The 21,528-nt window shown below is 42.8% G+C and overlaps 1 protein-coding gene across 17 annotated transcripts in view; it reads left to right on the forward strand.

Annotated features, from left to right (window-relative positions):
* Nucleotides 1-21,528, forward strand: part of adgrb2 (adhesion G protein-coupled receptor B2) — a 217,020-nt gene that overhangs the window by 95,217 nt on the left and 100,275 nt on the right. For 15 of the 17 annotated variants that reach the window (XR_004698785.2, XM_035183252.2, XM_035183245.2 and 12 more), the window contains exons 3-5: nucleotides 7,678-7,758; nucleotides 10,130-10,318; nucleotides 19,811-19,972. Coding sequence is in view for 16 of the 17 variants with exons in the window: in XM_035183252.2 (XP_035039143.1) it covers nucleotides 7,678-7,758; nucleotides 10,130-10,318; nucleotides 19,811-19,972 (432 nt within the window). In the remaining variant the exon portion in view is untranslated. The remainder of the gene's footprint in view (nucleotides 1-7,677; nucleotides 7,759-10,129; nucleotides 10,319-19,810; nucleotides 19,973-21,528) is intronic. The other 2 variants (XM_035183250.2, XM_035183256.2) reach the window with 2 other exon arrangements.

Here is a 21,528-nt window from a genome sequence, read left to right on the forward strand (position 1 = left end):
GAAAACAATTTGAAAACATTACAAATAATTCACAAGAAAGACAAAAAAAGGAATAAAGATGAGAGTGGTTTAAAAAAAAAAAAAAAATCTTTTAATACAAGAACAATTAAACAATGTAAAAAGAAACTCAAATGCAAAAATGAAAAAGATAGATAAACAAGGCCTAAAAAAGATTAACGTGACAGAGCAGATAAGCAAAAAAAAAAGACAGGAAGAATAAAAATTGATATTTGAGTCCAGCAGAGCGCAGCAGAGAAGCAGCTGCCCTTCACCACAGTGGAGAACAAGCGTCTGCAGACTGCATTCACCTCTCCATTCCCATCAGACACACGAGCGGCGACCGAGTGTGGACACTGATTTATAGTCCAAACCCCCCCACCCTCCTCCTTCTGCAAGCCCCCTCACTCGCATCCTCCCCTCCATCCGCATCCCCTCCGCTTCTTTACGGCGTCAGCATGACGGTGTTGCTGTGGCAACAGCATCCCACTGCAGAGGCGAATGTGAGCAGTAATTGATCTTTTTTTGTGTGGCTGCGTCATGTACATACATATCAGCGTTGTCGAGTGTGAAGTCCGTCTGTGAAGTGACACATTCGGTGCAGTGGATGTCTTCAGGTGAAATCTTTTGGCAGATCTTCAGTGAAGGGAGAGAAGCGGTGCAAGAGAGAAAAAGAAAAAAAAAAAGACACTGTCAGCCGAGTTCACAATTTAACCCTTCTGTCTTAAATCTGTGTATGCTCCTCTCTGCGGCAAAGCCCTCCCAAGCTCGGGCTTAATCAGCCTTTCAGAAACCACTGATACTGTAAAGCGCAAAAAAAAGAAGTTATATGTCAGACTTGCTGTTTATGGTTAAGTTAAGAGCATTTATAAAAACCAACCTGTGCACTATGTAGCAGGAATTCAGTGTGACTGCAGGAGTGGTCAGTCCACCATTTTCTTGGTTTTGGTCCAGTTTGAATTATCAAAAACAATTGGTCATGAAATGATGTGTGCTTATAGGCATGGTAGACATTCATAGTCCCCAGAGGATAAATCTTGACCCTTTTTGGGTCCAGTAGACTGACATGTTTGGTTTTTATTCAAAATAAATCCCTGTTCCTTATCGCACCACTATGATGTACGCATTTGTGGTTTTGAATGGGATTTGTGTTAACTGTTGAAAGGATTGTTGAGAGTTGGTGCAGACATTCATGTTCCCCACAGGATAAATTTCAATATCTCTTTTTTTATGGTTGTATTACCCGCCAAGGAGGTTGTGTTTTAATTGGTGTTTGTCCATTTGACTGTCAACAGAAGAAAGCAGATGCAGGATTTTCCTTTTTCCTTAACTTTCTTTAACATTGCAAGATAAAGGAGGCTTTTACCATTTCACAGAAGTCATGGATCTTGATAAAAGAAAAGAGGCATATGCAGGGGACTGATATCTATGAGTTCCGTGCAGCTTAATTGGATTTAAGTGCACTGTTGGTTTAGTTATAAAATGGTATTTGCACAACAAAAAATATGTTAATTCTAAATGCTGGCATGTGAAAGCTCTTTACACCCGTGTGTTACCATTGTCATTGTGACCATGTAATGATTCTGATGCTAGTGTTTACCTCAAAGCACAGTTGTTAAGTACTGTACGGCCTCATGAAGCCATTAGCTTGTCTGTAGTTACTCTTGTTTAACGGTATCTGCGATTGGTGTTGATTTCTTGTCTAATGGCGTTTGATTATTTCATTTGTTTACGTCGGAGACAGTTCCTCGTTATGCAATCAGATAATGAGATGTCTAAATGTGGACTCCAGCTTTTCACGCAGCAGCCTGTGACGTCTTTAACCAACATGTGTCAGAGTGGAGGCCGAGACACAAAGTGCACCAACAGGTTCACCGGGGACTCCAGCTTATTTCACATCGATCCGCTTTAACATGCTCCTCACCATGATTGCCGCCTCACCGCCCTGTTGGAAACTCACTTTTACAAAGAGGCTCCTCAACAAACATGCTAAACCATGGGTGTCATTGTGTGTAATTGATCAGGCCAATGCGGCGCCGTGATCTTGCTCAGCCTCCCAGGAATGAATCGCTGAGTTGTTCTGGCCGTCCTCACATTGATTGCTCTTTGATTGTGTATCACTGTAGCTTTGCTTGGAATCCGCTGGACTGTAAATCCATCTGAATTCTCATCTCGTTACGGAGCTGAGAGAAAGAAAAAGGCTGCGGTGGAAGGCAGCGGGTGAGGGGGTGGAGGGCAGGATGATAGACGGAACGACTGCGGTGTGGGAGTTGGAAGATTTGAAAATATCCAATAAGAGAGAGAAAAATGGGGGAAAAAGGGCAATTTGAGATTGAGAATGAAAGTGAAATGAAACAAAGCCAATTTGGCAGTTTGGAAGTATATAGCAAGGGCTTGTGATGAACTGTGTGCGTATTTATGAGTGTGTGTGTGTGTGTGTGTGTCTGTTTGTGTGTAGGTGTGAAACAAAAACAACTGTCAGCCCGTGGGACTCAGAAAACTAGATTCCGAACCCATTTTGAAGGCACACAAATGACCTTGAGGTCCCTGTTGTCAGACAGACGCTGTCCAGCACCAACCTGATTCAGCTTCTCTCCTCATATCTGCTGCTGGGAGAGCGAGAGAGAGGTGAAAGAGGGAGAGATAGAGTGGGTCTGTCCATCCAGTAGCTTATAAAAAGTCCATTATGGTGCACTTCTATCAGTTTGGACTCCCCCAGATGGACCCTGGAGTAAATGGACAGCGCCAGAGAGCTATAAGCTCAGATTTGATATACGGCTGAGAAATAGCTCCTAGTGTGTGTGTGTGTGTGTGTGTGTGTGTGTGTGTGTGTGTGTGTGTGTGTGTGTGTGTGTGTGTGTGTGTGTGTGTGTGTGTGTGTGTGTGTGTGAGAGATTGCGTGTGCTTAGTAGGGAGGGGTGTGCATTCAATCATGTGCACTGCACTGAGAGAGGTGACATTAGTCAACAGCCAACATTTCCATGCCACTATGTTTTTTGTGCATGCCATTTACTTACCACAGCTGTTTTGCCATATTATCATATGCTCTCCCACGCACACACACACACACACACACACACACACACACACACACACACACACACACACACACACACACATTCATGCAGTCTTCCCAGCAGGCTTAAATCCCGGCTCAGTCTGACAAAGGAGCCTGTGGCTCTAACTGGCTCTGCCACAATCCCCTTCCCCAGCCTGCTGCTTTGTTGGGGCTCAAAACCGCTTTACTGCATGACGTTTATTTATCAGCCATATTTACTCCCTATTGTGTTGGTGTGCATGAGTGTATCTGTGTGTGTGTGTGTGTGTGTGTGTGTGTGTGTGTGTGTGTGTGTGTGTGTGTGTGTGTGTGTGTGCCACATCAAGGTATATTTGGCTTTATTGTCATTGCTCTTTGTGTATGTAGGTGTTTTGTGTGTTGTGTGTAGGGTTGCAAAATTCCGGGAATATTCAAAGTTGGAAACTTTCCATGGGAATATACGGGAATATACGGGAATTAACGGGAATAAACTGACATTTTGTGGGTAATTCATACTAACTGTATTTACCTTGTCATATACAGACATAAATATAAACATTTTGTTTTGTCATAAGCTGATTTGAGCCCTGAGGAAACTTTGGGCACTTGACTATATGCTTCTGCATCTTTGTGGCATTCTTAACATAGGTCTTTGCACAGTATTTGCAAATGTACACAGCCTTTCCTTCTACATTGGCTGGGGTGAAATGTCTCCACACATGAGATAGTGCACGTGGCATTGTTCTGTAGAATAAGATGAGAAAAAAGCTTGTAAAAAACACTAATGCAATGCCAGAGATATAAATAGTTAGCTAAACAATTGGAATCGTCTTTAAAAATATTTTACAATTGATGGATAAATGAATAGAAATAGGCTAGATGAACAGATGAACAATCCTCAATCAGCATGCTTATATATTTTCCCCAGTAATATCATCAAAACTTACCTGACTAGTCCTTGGGCTAATGCAGTAGTGTGCAGGATGCTGGGAATTATCTGCGCATGTGATGGAGAAATGCACAGTGCAGGGTTGAAATTCAACGTGCAGCGTGTGCTGCATTCCATACATCTTTAAATAGAGTTTTGAATTATGTTTTTATTGCTCAGCGTTTAATTTGCGGTAAATTTTCAAAATTCCCAAAATTCCCGAGCTTAACTTCCCATGGAAAGTTTCCGGAAATTTACCGGAAATTCCCCCATTGCAACCCTAGTTGTGTGCATGCCTGCAACCTAGTGTGTGTGTGTGTGTGTGTGTGTGTGTGTGTGTGTGTGTGTGTGTGTGTGTGTGTGTGTGTGTGTGTGTGTGTGTGTGTTCATTGACAGTATCCTGATGTTCTTCGCACTGAGTTGAGGAGGCTGAGAAAAACCTCCCTGCCTTCGGAGTGATACTTGCCTTGAATGACAAAGTGGACGAGGCCGTTGCTTCATCCGCAGCAGCTGCAGGTTCAGACTCCACAAGCAAATCAAATGGTTTCCCACGAAGAACCAGAACAAAACTAGCCGAGCTATGATGCTGCTTTTTGTGGCGCTGGTTAGTTTTTTTCCCTCCAGAAATTAACCAGCTGAAATGCCTCGTGGCGTCATTTCACTTTCTCATTGGACGTCATTAGGCAACTGGAAACAACGCAGAAATACCTTTGTTTTAAATGAAAATGTCACAGATTATGACTTTATGTGCACTTCCCCTGGCTTTAGTGACATTTTACGACCGCACAGCACACTGACCGCCACGCTATCTCACGCAAATCACGGTCGTGGGAAGCTGAAATGGCGGACCTCGCAGACACTGAGCCAACGGTTTATTTACACCGTGGAAATATAAGCAGCTGCACTCAACAGTCCCGTTTCACTCTTTGCTCCATCTTGACCTGAGCGAACATCTCTGAGGGCACTGACACCAATAACCCCGTAATCACTCTCAGCACACCAGCCTGTCCATTAGAGCAAACTCCTCACTGGAAAACCGTGAACCTTAAATATCACAGTGCAACATTTGCACACAGCCGGTCTCGAGGCGGATGAACTCAACTGCGAGACGCACCTAGACGGTAAAAAGGTTTTTCTCTTTGAGAGGGAGAAAAGCAGGTTCCTCGGTTAAAGCTCTGTCCTTTCAGCATCGCGTCTTATCTGTATCCGCTGAATAAAGGCAGGTTCACACGAACTTCTGTCGATTCAAACGTCCTCGAAACAGACTGACGACGTCCCCCCCCCGTCGACTCCTCTCTATTTGTCGGGGATTCGATTCTGAGACATAATTTAACTCCGCCGACACATCACTCACTTCAGTCAAATGACACTCAAGCGGCAGTAAGTATCTCCACCTCTGCTCCGGACCTCTCACAGGATTATCAACCCCCCGGCAGGCGGTTGGAAGTGATACTGCCAGATATAGATGGGAAATTCCCCTGGAGACGAAGAAACAGGTGGAAAAAAAAAAAACACAGAGGGGAAGGATAAGAGCGAGCAAGACGACTTGATGAAGTGTGTGATGTTGTGTCCATTAAAGCGCAGTCCAGAACATTAAACAATATAGTGGGGTTTCTAAAGGTCAGTACTCTCGGGGGGGGGGGGTTATCCATATTGATCTTTGCTTTCGATTGTGTCTGACTCGGCGGCGGTGTTCATCTAAATCCTCCTCTGTGCCACGGAACCTAATGGAACGAGAGAGAGCGAGGAAGGGGGACAAACACTGTAAAAGGGAGGGAGAGAGAGAGAAATAAAGAGATAGGAGAAAAGAAGCCCTCACTGGTCATTTTATGTGAGACATTACTCGTCTGTCCTGCTTCACTGACCTCTGTGTCTCAGAAGCACAGCAGCGTAGGACGTACACCCACACGCGGCTTAATTTGTGCCAGATTCTGCCAGAAGATGATTCAGAAACTCCCGGATTGGGACCGGCACTTATTCAGTGACTCGCAAAAAATAAATCAGTGCAATTTTTTTTTCGAAATCTTAAAAAAAGAAAAGAAGAAAGGTTGAACTCAGAAAATGTAACATCTTGTTTCTCTTGAGCATGAGCAGGCGCGAGCTCAAACACGGAGCTGGCGTATGCTGGTGCATGATTTCATGTTGTTAGGATTCATTTTAAAACAGGTTTCTTCCATGCACGAACATGGCTAAATAATGAGATCTTGCTCTAGCCCCAGGGCCGTTGCGTCTCTACTGTTGGTTTGATTGTCACATCAGATGCAGCACTATTCTTCTCTTTTTCTTTTCTTAGTTTTCTGGGAAATGAAGCAAAAAAAATTCCTTCTAAAATACCTTCAAAACACTTTTTGCCTACTTTCGTTCTAAAAAAGAAAAGTGAAACTCGCCACCCGCACGCACACATTATTTCTAAAGTCACACACAAAGGACTTGTTTGAGGATCTTCAAGACGTTTTTATCGTTCACTGAAGAAGCCTCAGATGAGACGGGGAAAATCGACAATATCCTCAAGCAAGTCCAGCTGCTTTTTTCTTTTCTTTTTATATCCAGGGCCGCAGACATCATCTAGACACCAAAGAAACCAAATTATCAAGTCGCTGATGTGGTAAAATATTGTACTGAGGCCTTCCAGCACAAGTGTCCCTGCTCTGGGGAACACACACGACAAGGAGGCAGGAGGGAGAGTCCAACTGGTTGTAAAGGGGGCGTTTGAGCGATAACGGCACACAGACATTCACGGGTTTGTACGTGTGTGTTTTGTGTGTCACATTCTCTGTAGATAGCATACGGTATGTTAGATGCACTGTTTATCTTCCTCTGCGTTAATGCAGCCACCACAAGACAAAACAATCCCATGGGCGAGAGGTGCCCAAGTGAAAAAAAAACAGCAGCTAAATCAAAGATTGCTTCCCCCTGCCGAGGGAGTTGATTAAAGTCTTGTGTTGCTGAAACTGAGCCTTAACAATCCATTTGCACAGAGCGTCGTGCCTCTGTATGTTTGCACTAAACGAGATAAGAGCAACTTGGATGTGTTGCACGATTTCACTTTCTCCCAGAGTTTCTCTGGAGACAATTGTTTTCCCACAGATGTTTCACCATTCACAGTGTGCGAGAAGTTGTTGGAATTTCAAATGAGCTCTCTAACAGGGGCTTTTTTTCTTCCAGTGTCGCCGCATGTTATACTATATATAGATATGGGCAGTTTCATAAAACTTACTAATGCACAGCCCGTGTGAACGCTCTCCCACAGAATTTCAATCTGTATATTTTCTCACCATTTTAGCAGACCGTGTTCCCCCTCTGAGCTAATGAGCCAGTCAGGGATGAGTTCCCTCAGATTCTCCGATGTGATTCTGCAGCCCCGACACTCTGTTATCTGCTCCTGCGACGACGTGTGCTGAAGTGCAGCTGCATGTGCTTTAAATATTCTGCAAAATGAATCAAGCCAAGGAACTGGGGGCGTTTGTATTTTTTTTATTTTGCCAGAGTCGTGTTTTGGATGTGCTAAATAATCTTGACTCCCCTGCATGTGCAAAGTGGGAGAAGATCACTTTTTTACCAAAGCTTTAAAACCAAGTTTCTGTAAGTTGTCACAATAACACGTTACAAACCAACCAGGCATCTTTACGCCGGTAATGACTCCATCTTCCCGTATATTGCAATGCAACCTTTATGTGAATAAGAGTGATTTAAGTATATGTTTTGCCTATTTCAGATCCGTATGACGATGATCTAAAGGTGAAGACACAGAGACCACGATCAGCAGACCAGCCAGGTGTGTTTCAGGCACAAACAGGTGAGTTGTGTGTGGGAGAGTAGCTTCCAGCTAGACCGGCACAGGGTGAATATTCTCACAGAGTTTCCTTTAAATAACTAGACCCAGAAGAGTTCATACCTCTGCCGATGCCCAGCCAGCCCCCGTATGAAATTACATTAAAAATAAACTAGAAACTGATCCATATTTGGATCCACACCAAATTCCCCACGATCATAAATAACAGTCCCCTGACACATTTTTTTTTTCCATCAAGGTCCATGAAAAAATAGATAGAAATCTTGAAAAACGTGTTTTTTAAAAAATATATTTATTTATTCAAGAGGATGGTCTTTCAGTTTGAGAGCCGGACGCTCCAGCTTCAGCTCTTCTCCTTGCGCTCGGGCTGCTTCTGTGTGCACGATTTCTCCTCTGCTCTCCGATTTTTTTCTTCGGCTCTCAGATGTTTTTGTTCATCAAGTCCCCAACTAATAGAACGCCAGATGAAATGATGATGAAAGAAGTTTCCCCTCCCTGAAGCCGGAGCGCTGAAATCGGTGCAAAAGGAGGGTTTATACGAGCGTGAGCGCTGGGTTTTGAGTGAGAGCATTACAACATCTGAAGGCGTAATCAATAGGTGCTGCTCTCAAACAGAAAGACAGCACTCTTGAATAACGATTTTGGGAAAAAAATCCATAGAATAACACCCAATCTAGCAATATCAAAGAAAGTGAAAAAGAAAATACCTGGATGGGTTCATTCCTGACTCATTCCACATCCTGTCACCAACTTTCTTGTTAGTTTAGTAGTTTTTCATAATCCTGCTAACTACAAACACACAAACAAACAAACAAACAAACGCCAGTGAAAACACAACCTCTTTGGTGGAGGTAATTATTATGCATTCCATTTCTGAGGCACTGTAGAACCCCCCGCTGCTCTACTGCTGTTAACCATTTGCGTTATCCAGATTAAAAGATTCAACATAATTAATAGGATTGGAAAAAAGAAGATTTATTCATGAGGCTGACATTTCTATATGCAGACCAATCTGCCTTATAGATACATGCTGCCTGCTCCGGCTACACCAGAATAGGTTGTATGCTAATTTCAGCTCCCTCACATATACATGCACCGCTTCTCAATGCTCCCCGCTACTACTGCGTGGAGGAGGGAGTCCCGACCGCGAGGGAAACCCCTGGCTCTGTCTTGTCCTTCTCCCCTGTTCTCCCCCTCCCTCCTCCTTGCCTCCCCCGTTCCTCCAGGCATGTATGATGAGCTTAAGCCCCATGACTCACGGCATGTTAATGAAGATGTAATGCGATTAACGGACATGCAATTAATTTGATTTCCTCCTTTGCCATGTGATGACTCCTCCATCAAAGGACACGGCGCTCATAAACAATTTAGGGAGATAGAAGAAGAGTGATTCAGCTCGTAATTTGGGCTTTTCAGAATTGCAACACTGAGGGAACAACGGGGCAGTCGCAACACGCTGCCTGGAGAACACAGAAAATCACTCACACTCGTGTCTGAGCACTAATTCTTGTATGGCTCCTTCCATACACATCGGCACAGACTCACAGGACTCACACACACACACATGCAGGCTTTTAGGGCGAAAGCCCCTTCAGCAGTGAGATCACGCATTGTTACCATAATTCAACGAGTATTACCTTAAAACACGTGCCTCTTACATGGTCATCATGGATATTCAGTCCAGATTAATTCACATTATGGGGCATAAATAATGCAAATCACTTATCGGCCATATTCATACCATGTGCATTAACATCACATATCAGCCGACAGCATCAAGACACTGGAAAATGAGACAGAATTACACAAGCAGAGCTCTCCTCCATCTCTCCAATGATCAATCTGGAATCTTAACTGGCCTCAAAATCTCTCTTCCAGGCTGGAATACAACAAATCATTTCTATAAGTACAACAAGTCTGTTTGGTTATTGTAACCACAAAGCCTTTTCCTCTGCTGTCACATTCTCAATTGTATAGATTATGGTTTTGTTTGTCCTTTTTTTTATTGCTGTTATCGAAGAATGTCTTAAAAAATCGACCAAACATAAATTGCCAACATAAATGAATAAAGCAAATTTGTTTTGCTGCTTTCGGCTGTGGGAAAAGATCTGATCTGAAAATCCATCAAAGACAAACGCCTCTTTTTTAAGACTCATATCATACACAATATATTTAGAACAACTATATAAACAGCAAAATACCATATAAAATAATTCATACTCCTTCGTGAGCCATGATCAATAAAGTTTAGATCGTCTTCAAATAACTCAAAGCGCCATTTCCCCTTGACCCTCTCCGCTCCGTACTTACATTTGCACCCAATACAAGAGCAGCCAGTGAGAATATGGATAATCATCTTCTCTTCCTACACCAGGTGACCCTGCAGCAGAGGAGTGGTCACAGTGGAGTGTGTGTTCGCTCACATGCGGGCAGGGCTGGCAAGTGAGGACGCGCTCGTGCGTTTCTTCGCCCTACGGGACGCTGTGCAGCGGCGCCCTGAGGGAAACACGCATGTGCAACAACACCGCTTCCTGTCCGGGTGACCCTGGGATCACAGGCTCAGGTATGTTGACCACAGACAATCAAATGGACGTAGACTCTTTGTCTGGAAAGTGAAGCCAATGCAGAGGTGCTAGGAAATTGTCGTCAAATGTCCAGCAGAGGGCGACTCCACTGGTTGCAATAAAAAATCTATTTCTATAGAAGTCTGCGAGAAAATGATTGGACTTCTCATTTGATTTATAACGTCAGTAAACATTTTCATGCAGAGTTTATGGTCTCAAGTCTTCTTCAATACAGCACGATCTTCATTTTATTAATCATGATCACATTCTCATAATGGACGAGCAACAATTTAAGTCTTTGTTTTATTGCTAATGTGTTGATTTATCTTCTTTCATGTCTTTTGATTTCGTTGTTAAGCACTTTGCTTTGCTTAAAATTGCATTTTATGTATACAAGGTGCTGTATAAATAAAATGTATTATTAATATTATTATATTATTATTTAGAGTAAAATGGATACCATGTGATTGACAGCTAGAACTGTCCTATGGGTGCAGGTCGCAGATGTAGGTGGACGTTTAGTGTCCTCGAGCGTTCGGTCAGGTTCTCCCCCTCGCTCCAAATATCGTTACTTCTGGTTTTCAAAAATACCAAGATGGCACTGGACAAAATGTCAAACTCACGGCTTCAGAACAACAGTTGACGTCACGGTGGGTTCTCACCAGGGAGTTGTTTCCTCTCACAGCGAGTGCGGTTCAGTCGCCATCTTTATGCAGTTTGTGTCACGCCGTTTACTCTTGGAGAAGCGAGGGGGAGGAACTTGCTGTGACTTTTTTTCCCCCTCCCCACCTCTCCAGGGGGCCTACCTCACAAAGGTGCATGCTGGGATATGTTCCCAACTTGACAATGTTAAGAAAATAAAACGAACAAAGTCGAGCATTGTCGCAGGGTATTGCTCAAATATATATATATTTTTCAGAACATGGACGGAGATATGCGGCATGTGAATATTCTTCAGGTCTTAGTTTTATATTGTGTTCTGCTTCGGGAACATAACATGTAACAAAAAGCAGCTTCAAGCCGCATGCTTCCTGCTTTGCACTTCACTCACCCGTGGAGCATGTATTGGTCGTTTTACTGTGTGTTGGAAATAATCTGTAAAACTGAAGAAAATAATGACTGTGTGAAACAAGAAGGTAGGCGGTGTACACACACACATGCACACACTACCACACACAGCATCTCATATCACATGAGATCTGCTCAGGCAAAAAACAAATCTAACCATGGCGAAGCAGAAATGAGAAAACCTTTCAGAACGAGATCAACATTTCAATTTCAGTTCGCTCTACCGGCCGACCGAGAGAGAAATGAATAGAGAGAGGGAGAGAGACGCACAGAGACCGACATGACACCTGCGCTCCATGTCAGCAGGTCTATTAGACTTGCCACAGCTCAGAAGTTCATACTAACAGGCCTCTCTCTATCTTTAGCTCTTTCACTTTCTCTTTTGCCGTCGTTCTCATTCTCTCCAGCTGGTCCCTCTCTCCGCATCGTGTGTCATCTGTATGGATAGTGTTAATAAAATATTGATTCAACAGAGCGTAATTAGCCGATTCCTCCTCCGAAGGTATTTTAATTTACAGTATAAATATGTGCTCACGTGACCACACAATGGAATGCTAAGAATAATATTAAGAAAGATAACTACAGCCACGCTTCAATTTCAGAGGATTTATTTCAGATGCGATGGCAGCTCCCAAAATATATTTAACTGGTCGAATTTAGGTCTCGCATTCGCACATGCTCTGCCAGTCAGAGTGGGTGTATTCAGCTCGATCTGCCTGCTACAAAAAGGCAGAAGAAAGAGAAGAGCATCTCATCTGGGGTTTTTTTTTTTTTCTCAGCAACTCTCAACAACAAAGTCAGTCTGGCTTAAGTCACTGCGGCAACTTGTGCACAGCTCATCGTGAATAATGAACAAGGTCTGCTTCTTGTTTGAACGCCAGTTTTTACTGGATGAAACCGTGGAGCGCTGCCTCTGGTTTTGTGGCCCTGATTGCAGCTGAGGCGAAATCCCGTTTGGTCACGACACGTCCCTTAAATCCGCTGCTGCACTGTTAAATTGGCAAGTGTTTGGCAAATGAATGAATGAGCATTAATTGCATTACTGAAGTACGCTGATATGAAATGTGTTTTACTAACCAATTCTAATTGAAGTAATTCAGAACATTTTTCAATAGGATGAATAGATGAACAAATGGCTCAGCCTCCTTACCTCCATCTCTCTCAGGCCCTGTATAGATCTGTATATATATATATATCTATACTTTGATAAAGTCGAGCGCTATAAACTTCCATCCTGTCTCCAGAAATATGTCCCAGCGTTACAATATATATTCAAACTGGAACAGACTGTTTTGTGTGAATGTTTTCAATCGTGGCACATATGGTGTGTGTTCCCCCAGTGTGTGTTTATGCGTATCCTCAAAGTACCGTGTCTCTGTATCCACATGTGCATTATGTATACGTCTGTATACATCTGTGTAGATGTGTGCATTTGTCCCTTGTTAGTCATATTCATCGGGCAATTTAAGTGGCATTAGTTATCAAGTGCAGTTCAGTGAGTAAAATAATTGTGTCACACAAGGATGGTGTTCAGTGTGTGCATCCTCTGTCTGAGCGTCTGGCGGTGGGGGGGGGGCTTTGTGAGTCTGCATGAGCTTTCCATTAATGTATATATATATGTACATTTTTAGCACTCGTAACCTTTCGCATCTGAGTTAAAAGGGATTGTGTTTACCGATGCATCCCAACACCCCCTCAAAAAAAACCACAAAGTGGAGAAAATACAAGGGAAGCGACAGGAAACATTTCCCTTCCCTGTCGGTGCATATGCTAATCTTGTTTTTATGCAAATGTGCCAACGCGATTTGTATGTCTAAGTGCCTCATTTTCCATTCTGTGTTGATATTAATATCCTCAGCCGCTCCTTTGATGGGATATTGGTTGCTGTGTTATGTTCCGTTTATTATTTCATTTTTTTCCCAGCCCCACTCCTCTGATGTTTTCCTGACGTGGCTCTGGAGGGGTGTCGGGGCCACTCCAGGGACCGCCTGGATGGGATCGCATCAAATGCAACTAGACTAGGGGACGCGGGGGTGGTAGCCAAGGCACATTAAAGTACTTAATGACCTTAATGTGATTGACTTTTTAAATTTTATATCGATCTATTTTTCGTACCGACACGTTTTAATGGTGAGCCACAATAATTCTAATCACAATTTCAACTATAAAACCTGAATCATTTGTTTTTTTATATATATAGAGAGATATGTGTATAAATATAAATATAAATATCTGCTGATCAGATCATCACGCCAACTTCCTTATTTTTTAACATACATCCGCAGGTAAAATGTGTTTAACCAGCATCCTCCATTCTGTTTGGTATGCTGTTACTCACAAACACAAATAAATAACACACCGGGGCTACTCCCAGAAAGCTGAAGATTCCAGGTCGTCAGTCAGAGACCAGTGGGTCGACTGAGGTTTCGTAGAATCCAGCTTTTAATGTGCAGCTACTTGTGGAGACATTTTGGTCTGTAGCTGCAGCATGAGCGTTCCTCACTTTTACAACGCTCTCTGTGGTAAAATAGTCATACGCCAAGCGCCAAGATAATGGTAATAATATACTACCGTCTGCTTCTACACCTCAAAATCACAGCTTTTGTTTGATATTTAGTAGCAGTTAAAAATATTGCTGCACATTTACGACCCTAGCACGCTCAAAGGGATAACTTGGCTAGTTTACGTCACTGTCACGGGGACACATCTCACCTAATCGCATTCAAAAATCAGATTTGACTGTGTGAACTGCATATCCGCATCGTATAGGTGAGAGTGTTGCAAATCTTTTCCCAGAGCGTCCTGAAGTGGGGGGAGTGCCGTGTGCACCCTTAGTTTCGTACCGTAGACCGGTTTGCCTGAGTTGTCTATTTGTTTAACCATTTATTTTTTTATTTGTGAATACGTTGAGACTTACAAGTAAGGGTGTGTTATGAGTGTGAGTGTGGGCGGATATGTCTCTGAGCATCTCTCCATGCATGCTCTCCTGTGTGTGGTGTGTGTGTGTGTGAGGCTGCATGCGAGTTAGGGAACATCACCGAGAAGTAGCTTGGACAGAAAGCCAATGAAGTGAAAATAGCCATTTTTTTCCCCCCTCCTGTTTTTTTTTTTCACGGTTAAAACTCCTAAATTAAGGTGATGCAGACAATCAATTTGAAGTAATGGTCTGACTCTTGACAAAGCAAACAAGGCGGTAATTGGTCCGGCAAATTAACTTTTTTTTTATTTTTTATTTTTTTTTACATGCAAAATGATCTGAGGTATAAGGCTTTCATGCCCCGAAGCGTGCAAAGTAAAGTTACACCCCTGCTTCTGCTCTGTTTGTCTTCTGCTCATTTGCCGGGGATTCAGTGACATTTAAAACACGGTGCGGAACAATGGTGCATTATGAATGTGGTGCCGTCCAGGTCAGTGCGTAGTCAAACCCTTCCACACCACACAAGAGACAGAGGGGATGCAAACTAGGATGCAGACATAAACTCACTGCGGACTTATATGCAGATGACACACACACACACACACACACACACACGCTCATGCATAGTTTTACAGAATGCAGCCATGCTTCGCTATGGCGGCAGCTTCTCAATGGCCGTTATTGCCCGTAAAGATTGGTAATGCTCATGATCAACGTGAAGCATGTGTGCAATTACGAGCTGTGCATTTCCAAAGCTCCTAACGACAAATTCAAAGCTGACAGTGTCACACAGCATACATCATTACATTTGAGTATATCTGACAGTTGCGTATAATTTAACGCGTTTAGAAGTCGCGCAGTCCTCGTTACATATACCGTAGGCTTGTTCTGGCGGGTGCTCTGAAAGTGTGTGCATATGTTAAAGCATAGCATGAGCATTTTATCTTCTCTTGTCTGCGCTTATTTGCATTTGCATCATAAACCCGGGCTGATGAAAGTCAGTCCGTGCTCTTCCCTTCCTGTACAATTTTTTTTTTTCTCGCAAAAGATGAAAATGCAGAGTTCATGAACTTGTTCGTGCAGCCGTGTGTTCTGAGACTCGGATCTGTCACTTGGTTGTTTGATTAGCACTGATCAGTTTCCTCCTGCTCCTGCCTGCTGTAAACATGCCCTGTTCCACCTCCCTCTGGGATTGCAAGTTGTTGCCAACATAGGCCATATATTTGCTATAATTACCATGTGCTGCTGTGTTTATGACTTAAAATATCACCTGATGGCCAATATTCACTCGGCCACCAATCAAGGGTGTGCTACTCCTAATTCCATTATCCGGAGATATGTTTGTCATGTTTTTCTCCTCATTAATTTGCTTATCTGCAGCTCTCTACCCCCTTTCCCCTCTCGAACTGATATATTCTTTTAATGTGTCTTAGTCCCAAAGCTGCCTCGAGCTTGATTTTATAGGCTAATTGATTGGCTCTGCACAGTCAGGCTTCAGATAGACTTGTACTTAGTTTGAGAGATGGAGATTCGATTCGGATAAATAAGTAACGTCGTACAGGCAATTCTGTAGTGTTATTGTAAAAAAACAAATAACTAAATAACAGAACTCTGATTGAACTGTATTTTTTTTCGCTCCGCTTGTTATTTTATTGTAGTGGAATCTGTTTGCCTCCGTCTCTTGAGAAGGTTTCGCAATTTGGAATGAGTTACCCCCCAAGAAATCTGCCTGTACTTTGAGGATGCCAGTTATATTTTATTATTACCATGATTTATTCAGTTTGATTCAGTGTATTTTGGAAATGTTACATTACATTTACTCGTTTGGTAGACGTTTTTATCCGAAGCGTGTTACAACAGAGGGATAGCACTGAAGCTGCAGTACTGTAGTAGACAGGGATGTCACGGTGCCAGAAATTTAGTAGTCGATACAGATGCCATGAAATTTCCACGATTCTCACTACCCAATTCAATACCACGGCAAAAAAACAAAAACAAAACAATAAATCCCATTTACTTCAACACAGACTCCCTTATAAAATATTTGAACATTCAAAAAAACAACAGTGTCTATGCCCCCCCCTCGCCACCCGTGAACAAGTGATTCTGCTCTTCTCCAAACACCCACACGCAGATCGATCTCCACAGTAACCCACTGAACTCACATCCGTGTTCCTGGATAGGTTGGGGCATCGCTTCTTATGCAACAACGACGTTAAATCACCATGATGCATCGTAATCTATGGAAGGACTCCCGTTCGCAGGAGCATGTATGTGTGTGTGTGTGTTTGTGTTTGTGTGTCTGCTTGTCTCTCGCTCTGTTCAAATATGTGCCGCATGAACTCCAGAGCAAACCAAACAAACACAAAGCAAACCCTATGCACTGCACTGGTCCCTAGAACCTCTGACCAGTGACAGTGTCCACCGTCAATGTGCAGAGCGAGCGCAGGTCAGTGGAGGAGCAAGGAGGCAGGGTAGTAGGGCACAGGACAAGGACACCGGACACGCAATGTGCTCCTGCCCCGATGCCAAAGCAGCAGCGGCAACCATCCTGCAGCAGTGGGTCGGTGTTGTTCGGCACCTTCCGGCACTGTAAAAATATAGCCTGTGACATTATTAGAATTTTCGGTGTCGGTTTCGTGAGATCTTGAAATAAGCACTAAGTGCAGAATCTTTTCAATTAGACAAAGTATTGGAGATCTGGTAAAGACGTGCTCACTAAGTGCACAGTAAGTGCTTGTTCGGTATGTTAGGGTGTTAGGAGAGGAGGCGTCCTTGAAGATAAACTTGCACGCTCTTCCTCTGAGTCTGATTTGTGCAACTTTCCTTGGAGGAATGCAATGGCTGAGAAAGAGCACACACCCGTATGATTGAGTTCAAGTAGATGGATGCAGACGACTCAGAAGTCGCTGTGTAGGCATGCAGCAGTGACTTGGATTTGATTCATGCAGTCATGAGAAGCCACTAGCCAGCGGAGGTCGATGAGCAGCGGAGTGATGTGACCTTCTTAGCTGATTGAAGACTAGATGAGCTGCTGGGTTTCAGTGTCCATAAAGGGAGTCCCACCAGGGGGGGCTTTGCAGTAGTTGAAGCAATAGACCAACCACGGCCTGGACCAAGTGCTGGAGTCAAGTAATTGAGACTAAAAGACGGATACATGTTCATGACACCTGACATGCAGGTTTCTTGCCACCCTGTTTGGGTTGATAGATAAAGAGGTCATTTTGATGTTGTGTTTGGGAGATTGATAGACTGAAGGTCCTGGAGAGGTTTAGTGGAAGGTATGGAATAACAAGGTGTGTTTGGTGTCATCTTTTTGTTCAGTTCCTCTCTGCTTCAGCTCGCCACATCGGCCAATAACTGCATTAAAATACCACCTTTCCAATAAATTGATCCAATAAATTCCTCAACTTGACTTGATCTAATTGCGATTGGTCATTTTTGGCTACAGTATGACTTACACATTTGGAAATGATTGGCAACCCCAATATTATTAAAAAGTTCAGGATTGGGTTGCGCCAACAATTTAGAACCATAGTCCACTCTACTGGATAACCTGTAAAATGTGGGTCTGCACCTTGAAACCTTAAGAAATGCCTTATCTAGTTATATTAAGAAACGTATGTAATTACACCATCGAGTCAAAAGCAATAAATAATGTTAAAATGTAACACAGTTTTCTAACTTAACAGTTTAAGGCTCCGAACAATTGTTTAAGCTTCAATTATTTTTACATCTTAGTACTTTATTAGAGCTTTTTCTACATACATGAAAAGTTACAGTTTTAGAGTGAGCAGTATTCAAGCAATTTAGAATGAGAAGGAAATATCAGAGTATGCTGGTAATCTTTTTTTGATCATTTAATCTAATGTTATTAGCAGTTGTAAATATTTTGTGAAAACTAATCTCCCTGTTTAAATTGAGTGAAATGTAAATTTCCACTTAAAAGACACTTTTGTGATGCTTGAATTTGATGTTAATAAGCAGAGCTGGTGCAACCGGCTGGAGTTCAGTAAGACCCACAAATGTGCTCACTTGAAAAAGCATTTCATCTATAAAAAAAATTGCTCATCATCTTGATAAAACCCTGATTTTTTTTCTGCCTTTCTTGCAACGTACAGCCACTTTGTACTTCATCTTGAAGACGTATTGATCCCATGTTTTGCTGATATCTCAGTATTTACCAGCTCTCCATATCACCATACTTTTCTCCCTCTCTCTGCCTTCTCCTCCAACTCCTCTGAGCCTCCCTTTACAGAGTAGACTTAATTATTTATCGCCATGATTTATTTAGCTTTGCTCAACATAACCCCAGCAATCTCCATCCTGCTGTTTCTAGCTTTCTTTCCTACCCTCCCTCTGTCCTTCCTTCTCTCTATATCTTGCTTTCCATCCCTCTTCCACCATCCTTCCAAATCGTCAGTCTCTTCCCTCCATTTCTTTCAACGTAGCTTCATCTCCTCTGTTCTCTCGCTGAACCTTTCGAAATAACCTCCTCTTTTTCTCAGCCTTTGTTTGTCATTCCACGTTCTTCCAAACTTTATGAAATTTTTAGCTTTTTCTACAAAATATACTCACAATGTCCTATTTTTTGTCTTGATCATCTCTTTTAATTCCCTGCCTTCACATCAGTGATTGACCAATTTTGTTATTTCTTTGTCTTTTCCATCTTTGTAGTAGCTTGTTCAACAGAAATGTTGCAGTCTTTTACCTTTATTCCTCGTTCAGACAACTCCACACTAGTGTCTTTGTGTGTATGGATACGATTGTGTATCCTCTCGTACGAGGCCCAATCTGCCGTTGTCATATAGCGGAAACACGGGTAAAGGAGACATGTTGCTGACAGAGCTAAAGTTCCACTCTCAAACACACATTCATTATCTGCAAAGTTTTCTTTTTCCTCCAACTCCGCCGCTCATTTGTGCTATTCTGATTTATCTGAACTTCATGTGCTGCTAAAATGGGATTTGATGTGCAATAAAAGAGGAAAGAAAGCGTAAGGGAGAGGCGGGGGGGAAGAGGAGAAACATTCTCTCATGCTTTAATTAGTGTCTGAAGTCAATGGAGTGCTTGGATCCTCTGGTTCGCTGTATATTATGACCGAAAGCTCTAATCATTTCAGAAACAAACTTACCACACTCATTTCCTTGTCATGACTTGAGCTGCATGACTTCAAATGCAAGAGTGTCCATTCCTAACCTCCATTTTCTTTCATGTATGAACACAACGCAGCTTCATTCTCAGTGTTGCTTTTCCTTCTGTAACTGGAATGATTTGCCGAGGTCAGAGGGCCAACTCCTTTATGTTTTATTTTTGAAGGAATGTGCTTATACTCATTTAATCTCTCATGTTTCTCTCATTCTCTAACCCTCGTGCCTGCAACGGGATGCTCCGCCCCCTTCCCACCCGACCTACCTGTCTCCCTCCCTCCTTCCTCATCCCCCATGTTGTGTGTGTGTGTGTGTGTGTACGTGTGTACGTGCGTCGTGTTTGTGGGCGTTTGCAGTGCATGGGCTGTGGGACGAGTGGTCGTCATGGAGTCTGTGCTCTGTCACCTGTGGGCGGGGCTCCAGGACACGAACCAGGAAGTGTGTGAAAGGAGGCGAGGCCGTGGCTTGCGGACGGCCCGACATTCAGACCAAACTCTGCAACATTGCTGTGTGTCCTGGTTAGTACCATCCCCATTTACATGACTCACCCACCTGCTTTCTTTGTCTCTGCCTATTCGAGCATGACTCTGTCTTCTCTTTGCTTCATGCAACTCACAAAAATTCAAGGCCAAACAAGTTATTGTCGCATCCCTTCAATTTATAAGCATTTGCGATTGTATTTTGTGTCATTCCAAGGCTGCAAAGCCACCATTGTGGGCAATGACTTATAATCTGTTCGAGCGTTACTGATGCACTCGGTTCAGCTAATTAGATTACTGTATTGTCTGATGTAATCACCCGTTTTGTGTTGTTGTTATTTACTTGTAGCTACATTAGCAGTGTGGTTCATGGGATTGTAATGTCGGTTGATTGGTGGATCAGTCAGTTGGTCCACCGCTTTGGTCCGGATTTAAATATTTCATTAACCAAATAGGCACTCAGCAGAGTGCATTACTCTGCCAAGAGGTCCGTGAAGTATTTGCCTGGGAAATTGGTGAAATTTTCTAAAATCTTGCAACGTCAAAGAAAGTGAAAACTATTTCTGCGGATGCATCCCTTTACCCAGTTCTGTGCCAAAATTAAATAAAAATAAATTAAATTAGTTCTTTATTGGCCCATACCCCAAGTGAAAGTTTGAATCTGTGCAATACTTCAGTTTATTAGCAAATACCTGACAACTAATAGCATTACTATCAGCCTAAGATGTATGTTGTGCTTAGTGCTAATTAGCTTATGTTTACCTGCTAACATGCTAAACAAAGGCAGCCAATCTGTTGAATATTATCCTGCTGATGTATGTATCTCAGCCCCAAAGTACAACCTCAGCCTTAAGCATGGCTGGTTTGCGTTTGACTGAACTGTAACAAACGGAGCACATATTACAACGCAAATAAAAACTCATTTAGGCTTCATTAATGTTTATCTAATTTGATGACAAAAGGTAACCAACTTTCACAGATGCATCAAAACTTACAGTTCGGAAAATGTTGAACTCTTTTACCATCCATCCCATTCTGCTCTCATGGTATGACTGCAGCATAGCCCCCTGTTTCCTGTCTGCTCTGATTCATGCCCACATTTCAAACTCATTGAATCCTCCTGTTGGGTCATTGCTGAGCAAAGCCTATTGGTTGGACTTCTAGGCTTCCTCCATTGGCTAGGGTTTTAGATTGCTGAGGAGTCCCACAGTGCATTTCTTTGGCTATTGTCTCTGAGATTACCTATTAGGCCGAAAACCTTGTCAAGAGCATCCCCATCTAATTTGGTGTCGAGGGTAAGTCAGGACTTTTATTTCAATTTGCTTTAGACTGTCCATTGAAACTACTTTATCAGGCTGCCATTGGAGTGGAATAGGACCGACCAGTGATTGATGAGAAGTCTCAGTGGATCGGACTGCAGGGCTGCTTTGACCAACAATTTCTGTAGCTAATCACAGAGCAGCTTTGTAGATGGAGACTTTTTATTGCTTCCTGAAATGTAAATACCATGGCATTTTAAAGTTGCTATTTGTGAGTTTTCTCTGCCATGGTTTCGAGCCGGGATTTGGTGGTGGTGATGGTGGCTTCATCGATCA

Source organism: Hippoglossus stenolepis, chromosome 17 (assembly GCF_022539355.2).
Source record: "Hippoglossus stenolepis isolate QCI-W04-F060 chromosome 17, HSTE1.2, whole genome shotgun sequence".
Classification (NCBI taxonomy): domain Eukaryota; kingdom Metazoa; phylum Chordata; class Actinopteri; order Pleuronectiformes; family Pleuronectidae; genus Hippoglossus; species Hippoglossus stenolepis.